Source organism: Hippocampus comes, unplaced genomic scaffold, assembly GCF_001891065.2.
Source record: "Hippocampus comes isolate QL1 unplaced genomic scaffold, H_comes_QL1_v1.1 scaffold29, whole genome shotgun sequence".
Lineage (NCBI taxonomy): Eukaryota > Metazoa > Chordata > Actinopteri > Syngnathiformes > Syngnathidae > Hippocampus > Hippocampus comes.
In genome coordinates, this window is record NW_017805820.1 from 630918 (window position 1) to 640822 (window position 9905).

A 9905-nucleotide genomic window follows, 5' to 3' on the forward strand; every position below is an offset into this window, starting at 1 on the left:
CTTGAATGTGCTGCTGCGAGCTTTCCTGCATTATCGCAAGAATACTATGCAACTGTCAAAAGAGACAGACCCTCTCCCATTTTCTTATCACATCTCATTTTAAATGCACTCAATTTTAAGTCATGAAAGAACTTCTTCATAGTAGGATGAAGTTCACTTATCTGGAAAACAGTGATCACTAATGTTTACATGCATGCATTATTTATTTCTTTTAGAACCAAAGACTAACCAATACACACTTTTTTCAATGAGAAGTGCACTGTAAGGGGCGGGTGGGGGTGTGGGCTTAAAAATGTAAAGTTGAGCACTTATAAATTCTGATAAATTATCAATTGCGGGCAGCGTGGCTTAGTGGTAGAGTGGTCGTTTCCAAGCTTAAAGGTTGGTACTTTGATCCTGGCCAGTGCGACCATGTCCAAGTGTCTTTGAGCAAGATAATGAACCCCAAGTTGCTCCTGATGCTGCGTCATCAGTAGGTGAATGAGGTAAAAGTGTAAAGCACTTTGAGTACCTGAGAGTAGAATCATAATTTCGTCACACTACTGTTTTGCAACTTTTACTTAATTCGGGGAATTTGAACTCAATTGTGATGAGGTATCTTCCTTCATTTATCAGCCACTGTATTTTAACCCCATGGGCCTTAAACTGCTGCTTGAATTGCTTAATGTGCTGTATGTTTGTATGTCTTCAGAAGCTATTCTCGCAAGGATTTATTTGGATTTTGTACAGAAAGTAAAGCAATGACATGAGTCGAAAAAAAAAATTTTACTTAATTCGGGGAATTTGAACTCAATTGTGATGAGGTATCTTCCTTCATTTATCAGCCACTGTATTTTAACCCCATGGGCCTTAAACTGCTGCTTGAATTGCTTAATGTGCTGTATGTTTGTATGTCTTCAGAAGCTATTCTCGCAAGGATTTATTTGGATTTTGTACAGAAAGTAAAGCAATGACATGAGTCGAAAAAAAAAAGCATATTTTATGGGTTACTTAACTTTTTTTAAATGATGGAGAGAAAAAAATATATATTTATGTGTAAAATGTATATCTATATTTGCCATAACCCAAACTCCCAACGCCTAACTGCTTTGAGATGAGGATGAATATGGACTTTTGTGGCAAAATGGAGCATGTCCACTCTTTCAGATCTTATTTCTACAGTGCTCTGCAGCCTTTATTTGGATTCCAGACATGCACGCTCATGGTGTTGGCAAACAGTCCATTTGGAACACAGTCTAATGCATGGGTGTCAAACTCAAGGCCCGGGGGCCAGATCTGGCCCAGCACATCATTTTATCTGGCCCACGACAGCAAATCAAAGATGTCAACTTTCATGATGCTTCCTAAAATCCCGACCAAAATGTCAAATTCACATTTGTAATAAATAAAAGGGATACTGTTGTAAACATTTTCTTGTTTCCAAACCCCTCATTATAGTAACTTCAACAATAGGTGAATAAACCATTCTTCTTGACTTCTTCATATGGTTTCAGTCATAACGGCCCTCCAAGGGAAACTAACTAAAATCTGGCCTGTGACAAAAATGAGTTTGACACCCCTGGGTTAATGCTTCCAAACACATTCAATTTCTTGGTTAATGCTCTTGAAAAAACATTGGTACTTGCAAATTGTATTTAGAGCAGGGGCGGGCAACTCCGGTCCTCAAGTGTCCTCCCTCCTCCCACACAGCTGATTCAAATGAGCAGGATCTTCTGCACAGCCTGCCGGTGAGCTGATGTATTTTATGCTGGTGCCATGTATGTGTATTAGTTGTGAAGTGAATGACATGCCAGTCACAAGTTCAATCTGCCTCTGTTGCCCACAGCAGTGCTTGGCCAGTGAGCGAAAGTCGGACCACTCAATCCTTACACAGTCATTTTCTTTCCAATTGCATTTGCTGTTTGTTTTTTTTGTAAGGATGCGTTTTATTTCTGTCAAAAGAAATGGAATTACATTTGAATGCAAGTATACTGACAAATACTGACAAATTGAATAATTAAAGTCTATTTCACACATTGGGTGTTTGCATTGGAATGATCTTCTGTAATTTAACCACTGAGGTTTTAGGCGCCACCGCAAGGCAGTGCAGCTTTATTTATGTAGCGCATTTCATACACAAGGTGCTGTCAATCAATGTGGCTTAAAAATAAAACATTTAAAAGCATTTAGAAACAAAAGAATTTCAGACATTTAAGGGGGAATAAAAAGTAATTTACTAAAATGGACTTCAAATCAAACAATCCATGTAGACTTTGATTTCAAAAGAAGGTGACTGCATTGAATGCCTTGCAAAGCATTTCTAAAGAGCAAGTCCTGCTTCCGAGCCTCTGGAAATTCAGGTCCAACTCTTCAATCGCATCTTGACCATTCTATTTCAAATCCATTGTTGCTTTGGCCAAATATATCGGAACCTCCCTCTCTGTATTTCATCAGTTGCGATTACACTTGCCGGTGAATGAAAACACACTTGGCCGCACATACTGGCCGGGTGGGTCATCTCCTGGATGATGGGACCCGTGTAGCTTCTGGGAACAGCACCAGCATTTAGGGTTGTGCGCTTGTGTAACGTCAGCGAGTCACCGCTGATGTGTGCGGCCCCCCATCTTTAAAAAGCTTCATCTGGCTGAATAGAAGGAAGCGGCTTCAGCTTCCCCAGGAAATGGGAAGAGGAAACCCGGTGGCTCTGACCCCTATGCATAACGGCCACAGGACGACTCGGTGTGGAGAGAGAACGGGAACAAGGGAAGGGTGGAGGGTGGATCTCGTTAAACCGAGACACTTGAAGGGAGACATTCTAAAGAAATATTTGCAGAAGATGAAGCTTCTCCTCACAACTCTGACTACTTTATGCTGCTGTTGGCTGTCTTGCTCGCTCACGCTGGACTCTGCTGGAAGGAATGTCTGCCACAACCCCAGGTACATCTTGACTTCAGTATGCGCGAGAGTGATGAGGGCAGGTGACAATGTGTTTATAAGCACGCAATGAAGTTGACTGGTGGTCATGCGGGTTCAGAGCTCTCTTGTTTGTCTCCTTTATGAGCCTTTGTTAAACGTCCACTCTATCAAGCTAATTTAGTTTATGAACACTTTTACAGGGATCCATCCACCCTTGTGTGCTGCACAGGCTGGCGTCAGGATGGAAAAGAGTGCACGATACGTGAGTTCGAGCATCCCTATTAATATTTTTGTATGTTTACATTCTTTGTGTAGGCTTTGGTTGTAGTGGCCTCCTTCATATATGTTGTGTGTGTGTGTGCTTTTTAAATGATGGAGAGAAAAAAATATATATTTATGTGTAAAATGTATATCTATATTTGCCATAACCCAAACTCCCAACGCCTAACTGCTTTGAGATGAGGATGAATATGGACTTTTGTGGCAAAATGGAGCATGTCCACTCTTTCAGGTCTTATTTCTACAGTGCTCTGCAGCCTTTATTTGGATTCCAGACATGCACGCTCATGGTGTTGGCAAACAGTCCATTTGGAACACAGTCTAATGCATGGGTGTCAAACTCAAGGCCTGGGGGCCAGATCTGGCCCAGCACATCATTTTATCTGGCCCACGACAGCAAATCAAAGATGTCAACTTTCATGATGCTTCCTAAAATCCCGACCAAAATGTCAAATTCACATTTGTAATAAATAAAAGGGATACTGTTGTAAACATTTTCTTGTTTCCAAACCCCTCATTATAGTAACTTCAACAATAGGTGAATAAACCATTCTTCTTGACTTCTTCATATGGTTTCAGTCATAACGGCCCTCCAAGGGAAACTAACTAAAATCTGGCCTGCGACAAAAATGTGTTTGACAACCCTGGTCTATAGGGACACTAATCATTGTCTTCTCATTACATAATACTCAGCAGGGCCTAATTTATGTCCTCCCTCCTCCCACACAGCTGATTCAAATGAGCAGGATCTTCTGCACAGCCTGCCGGTGAGCTGATGTATTTTATGCTGGTGCCATGTATGTGTATTAGTTGTGAAGTGAATGACATGCCAGTCACAAGTTCAATCTGCCTCTGTTGCCCACAGCAGTGCTTGGCCAGTGAGCGAAAGTCGGACCACTCAATCCTTACACAGTCATTTTCTTTCCAATTGCATTTGCTGTTTGTTTTTTTTGTAAGGATGCGTTTTATTTCTGTCAAAAGAAATGGAATTACATTTGAATGCAAGTATACTGACAAATACTGACAAATTGAATAATTAAAGTCTATTTCACACATTGGGTGTTTGCATTGGAATGATCTTCTGTAATTTAACCACTGAGGTTTTAGGCGCCACCGCAAGGCAGTGCAGCTTTATTTATGTAGCGCATTTCATACACAAGGTGCTGTCAATCAATGTGGCTTAAAAATAAAACATTTAAAAGCATTTAGAAACAAAAGAATTTCAGACATTTAAGGGGGAATAAAAAGTAATTTACTAAAATGGACTTCAAATCAAACAATCCATGTAGACTTTGATTTCAAAAGAAGGTGACTGCATTGAATGCCTTGCAAAGCATTTCTAAAGAGCAAGTCCTGCTTCCGAGCCTCTGGAAATTCAGGTCCAACTCTTCAATCGCATCTTGACCATTCTATTTCAAATCCATTGTTGCTTTGGCCAAATATATCGGAACCTCCCTCTCTGTATTTCATCAGTTGCGATTACACTTGCCGGTGAATGAAAACACACTTGGCCGCACATACTGGCCGGGTGGGTCATCTCCTGGATGATGGGACCCGTGTAGCTTCTGGGAACAGCACCAGCATTTAGGGTTGTGCGCTTGTGTAACGTCAGCGAGTCACCGCTGATGTGTGCGGCCCCCCATCTTTAAAAAGCTTCATCTGGCTGAATAGAAGGAAGCGGCTTCAGCTTCCCCAGGAAATGGGAAGAGGAAACCCGGTGGCTCTGACCCCTATGCATAACGGCCACAGGACGACTCGGTGTGGAGAGAGAACGGGAACAAGGGAAGGGTGGAGGGTGGATCTCGTTAAACCGAGACACTTGAAGGGAGACATTCTAAAGAGATATTTGCAGAAGATGAAGCTTCTCCTCACAACTCTGACTACTTTATGCTGCTGTTGGCTGTCTTGCTCGCTCACGCTGGACTCTGCTGGAAGGAATGTCTGCCACAACCCCAGGTACATCTTGACTTCAGTATGCGAGAGAGTGATGAGGGCAGGTGACAATGTGTTTATAAGCACGCAATGAAGTTGACTGGTGGTCATGCGGGTTCAGAGCTCTCTTGTTTGTCTCCTTTATGAGCCTTTGTTAAACGTCCACTCTATCAAGCTAATTTAGTTTATGAACACTTTTACAGGGATCCATCCACCCTTGTGTGCTGCACAGGCTGGCGTCAGGATGGAAAAGAGTGCACGATACGTGAGTTCGAGCATCCCTATTAATATTTTTGTATGTTTACATTCTTTGTGTAGGCTTTGGTTGTAGTGGCCTCCTTCATATATGTTGTGTGTGTGTATGCGTGTGTCTGTGTGCGTGTCTGTGGGTATACAGCCGTTTGTGAGGGTGATCAGGCCTGTCTGAAGGATGAGCTCTGTGTCTATCCTGGAGTTTGTCGCTGCCCACCAGGCTACTATGGAGCTCATTGTAAAACACGTGAGTATAGGCGAGCAACATTGAATATTTTCGACGGAGAAACTTTAGATTTGGAAGGTATTTTTAATCAATATTACATTCATTTAAAATAATGAAATGGAAAATGAGAATGTGTTTTTGTGTTATTAATGAGTTAAACGATTTCGCAATTTTACACACACATTTTAACATAAAAAAAAAACCCGACCAAAATGTCAAATTCACATTTGTAATAAATAAAAGGGATACTGTTGTAAACATTTTCTTGTTTCCAAACCCCTCATTATAGTAACTTCAACAATAGGTGAATAAACCATTCTTCTTGACTTCTTCATATGGTTTCAGTCATAACGGCCCTCCAAGGGAAACTAACTAAAATCTGGCCTGTGACAAAAATGAGTTTGACACCCCTGGGTTAATGCTTCCAAACACATTCAATTTCTTGGTTAATGCTCTTGAAAAAACATTGGTACTTGCAAATTGTATTTAGAGCAGGGGCGGGCAACTCCGGTCCTCAAGTGTCCTCCCTCCTCCCACACAGCTGATTCAAATGAGCAGGATCTTCTGCACAGCCTGCCGGTGAGCTGATGTATTTTATGCTGGTGCCATGTATGTGTATTAGTTGTGAAGTGAATGACATGCCAGTCACAAGTTCAATCTGCCTCTGTTGCCCACAGCAGTGCTTGGCCAGTGAGCGAAAGTCGGACCACTCAATCCTTACACAGTCATTTTCCTTCCAATTGCATTTGCTGTTTGTTTTTTTGGAAGGATGCGTTTTATTTCTGTCAAAAGAAATGGAATTACATTTGAATGCAAGTATACTGACAAATACTGACAAATTGAATAATTAAAGTCTATTTCACACATTGGGTGTTTGCATTGGAATGATCTTCTGTAATTTAACCACTGAGGTTTTAGGCGCCACCGCAAGGCAGTGCAGCTTTATTTATGTAGCGCATTTCATACACAAGGTGCTGTCAATCAATGTGGCTTAAAAATAAAACATTTAAAAGCATTTAGAAACAAAAGAATTTCAGACATTTAAGGGGGAATAAAAAGTAATTTACTAAAATGGACTTCAAATCAAACAATCCATGTAGACTTTGATTTCAAAAGAAGGTGACTGCATTGAATGCCTTGCAAAGCATTTCTAAAGAGCAAGTCCTGCTTCCGAGCCTCTGGAAATTCAGGTCCAACTCTTCAATCGCATCTTGACCATTCTATTTCAAATCCATTGTTGCTTTGGCCAAATATATCGGAACCTCCCTCTCTGTATTTCATCAGTTGCGATTACACTTGCCGGTGAATGAAAACACACTTGGCCGCACATACTGGCCGGGTGGGTCATCTCCTGGATGATGGGACCCGTGTAGCTTCTGGGAACAGCACCAGCATTTAGGGTTGTGCGCTTGTGTAACGTCAGCGAGTCACCGCTGATGTGTGCGGCCCCCCATCTTTAAAAAGCTTCATCTGGCTGAATAGAAGGAAGCGGCTTCAGCTTCCCCAGGAAATGGGAAGAGGAAACCCGGTGGCTCTGACCCCTATGCATAACGGCCACAGGACGACTCGGTGTGGAGAGAGAACGGGAACAAGGGAAGGGTGGAGGGTGGATCTCGTTAAACCGAGACACTTGAAGGGAGACATTCTAAAGAGATATTTGCAGAAGATGAAGCTTCTCCTCACAACTCTGACTACTTTATGCTGCTGTTGGCTGTCTTGCTCGCTCACGCTGGACTCTGCTGGAAGGAATGTCTGCCACAACCCCAGGTACATCTTGACTTCAGTATGCGAGAGAGTGATGAGGGCAGGTGACAATGTGTTTATAAGCACGCAATGAAGTTGACTGGTGGTCATGCGGGTTCAGAGCTCTCTTGTTTGTCTCCTTTATGAGCCTTTGTTAAACGTCCACTCTATCAAGCTAATTTAGTTTATGAACACTTTTACAGGGATCCATCCACCCTTGTGTGCTGCACAGGCTGGCGTCAGGATGGAAAAGAGTGCACGATACGTGAGTTCGAGCATCCCTATTAATATTTTTGTATGTTTACATTCTTTGTGTAGGCTTTGGTTGTAGTGGCCTCCTTCATATATGTTGTGTGTGTGTATGCGTGTGTGTGTGTGCGTGTCTGTGGGTATACAGCCGTTTGTGAGGGTGATCAGGCCTGTCTGAAGGATGAGCTCTGTGTCTATCCTGGAGTTTGTCGCTGCCCACCAGGCTACTATGGAGCTCATTGTAAAACACGTGAGTATAGGCGAGCAACATTGAATATTTTCGACGGAGAAACTTTAGATTTGGAAGGTATTTTTAATCAATATTACATTCATTTAAAATAATGAAATGGAAAATGAGAATGTGTTTTTGTGTTATTAATGAGTTAAACGATTTCGCAATTTTACACACACATTTTAACATAAAAAAAAAAATCCATCTTCTGTACATTTTATATGTCCGTTTAAAAAATACTATGGCCGCCCCTTTTCATCATTTGCATGTAGGGTAATTGAAGAAATATTCCTGTTTAAGGAATCTTCTTAAATGATCAAACTTTCATTAATAGGGCCACTCATGACAATTATGTTGAATTGGCGTTCGATTTACAAGGTCTCCTGGATCCAAAAGGTTCGAGGCCCTGTGCTTTAAGAGGTTATTCATCTCATAGTTTTTTTTCTGCCATTAAGGTCAAGAAGTCCTGTGTTCTTTTTTCCAGGGTGTCCTCCAGAGTTTTGGGCATCAGACTGCCATCAAGTGTGCCCGTGTCACCCACACGGCCACTGTCACCCTGTCACGGGCGAGTGCACCTGCAACCCGAACCGCTGGGGTCCTCTGTGTCAATACGCCTGCAAATGTGCCCGTCACGGAGTCTGCCACCCTGTGTACGGAAACTGCACCTGCGACGAGGGCTGGTGGATGTCCACTTGCATCAAACCTTGCCAGTGCGTCCCCGGGGGTTCGGTGGGTCCTGGCTGCGATCAGCTGACGGGCCGCTGCCAGTGCCACAAAGGACACTGGGGGCTGAAATGTCCCGTCACTTGCAACTGCTACCTGTCGCAGTGCAACCAGCGCACCGGCGTGTGTGAGTGCGAAGCCGGCTGGTGGGGGCCCAGCTGTGACCGGCGATGTAATTGTGACCTCACACACAGTAGCTGCAACCCTGTCACCGGGCAGTGTTTGTGCCACCCGGGGTACGAGGGCGACTACTGCAACCAGCCGTGTAAACCCGGGATGTTTGGCAGCGGGTGTAAAATGAGGTTTGTGTTCACAGGGTTGCCCATAATGTTGCAGTTTTTCATTCCCGGCCGTCATATTACATAACATCAGCCCTCTTCTTGTACCATCCCTCCTCAGTTGTGGACGGTGTCAAGGAGATGAAGCGTGTTCCTCCACAGATGGCGCATGTGCGGCCTGTGAGACCGGCTGGAATGGGACACGGTGCGACCGCCTGTGCCTGCCTGGTTACTATGGCAACAACTGCCAGGAGACGTGCCCGAGGTGCAGAAACAACGAGCCCTGCGATCCCAAAAGTGGGGAATGTTGGAGCTGTAATCCGGGATGGACAGGACCCAGGTGTGTGCATGCAGGGATCAAGCTTTTGTCATCGCCTAAAAGTTGAATACAGCAAAAACTTATGACATCCAGTACAAAAGAGCTGTTTTGAATTGGCTTGGTAGCGCAAAGTATAATCCAATGAAAACTACAACAACAATTATAAACATATTATGAATAAAGTACCACACCCACAGCTCTTGTTTTGGACCTCATTTGAGTTTGCATTTGTAGGTAATGACATGTCCGTAAGTAAGTAAATTACAAAATATGTGTATGCCGTTCTCAGTGTGTTGAATAATACACACAAACATGCTTCCAAACATATCAGGTGATTGAGGCATGAATTAAAAAGTGGGTCATCATTGCGCCCTTGCCAGGTGCAAGGAGGTCTGCTCTAACAGGACGTATGGAGAGGCTTGCCACTTCCTGTGCAGCCCATGTTACCATGGTGACTGCCATCACGTGACAGGAAAATGCGTCTGTCGATCGGGCTTCCAGGGGGAGAGGTGAGCTGCATTTCACTACACAAATGCACACACACAGTCACGGTGATGTTGCCTTCCGTTAAATTCATCCACAATTATGCTTCAATTCAATCACACACACGCACACATCACAGCGATATATTCTTCTTATGAGGAAAAAAAAAAATATATATATATACTTGATATAAAATAACTAAGTACTGTTCAGCATATAATTCTGGAAAGCTGAGATCATCCCAATTCTGGTGGTGACTCAGAGACTATATTTTACTGTGGTGACATGACATCA

General features: G+C 43.1%; 1 protein-coding gene across 3 annotated transcripts in view; it reads left to right on the plus strand.

Annotated features, from left to right (window-relative positions):
- Positions 1 to 2809: 2809 nt before the first annotated feature.
- scarf1 (scavenger receptor class F, member 1) overlaps positions 2810 to 9905 on the plus strand; it is a 13127-nt gene continuing 6031 nt past the window's right edge. Inside the window, exons 1-6 of one of the 3 annotated variants that reach the window (XM_019885886.1) lie at positions 2810 to 2916; positions 3096 to 3157; positions 5504 to 5605; positions 8293 to 8833; positions 8931 to 9149; positions 9509 to 9637. In XM_019885886.1, the coding sequence (XP_019741445.1) occupies positions 2816 to 2916; positions 3096 to 3157; positions 5504 to 5605; positions 8293 to 8833; positions 8931 to 9149; positions 9509 to 9637 (1154 nt within the window). In that variant the 5' untranslated portion in view covers positions 2810 to 2815. Of the gene's footprint in view, positions 2917 to 3095; positions 3158 to 4709; positions 5131 to 5309; positions 5372 to 5503; positions 5606 to 6930; positions 7352 to 7530; positions 7593 to 7724; positions 7827 to 8292; positions 8834 to 8930; positions 9150 to 9508; positions 9638 to 9905 lie in introns of those variants that run through there. The other 2 variants (XM_019885885.1, XM_019885884.1) reach the window with 2 other exon arrangements.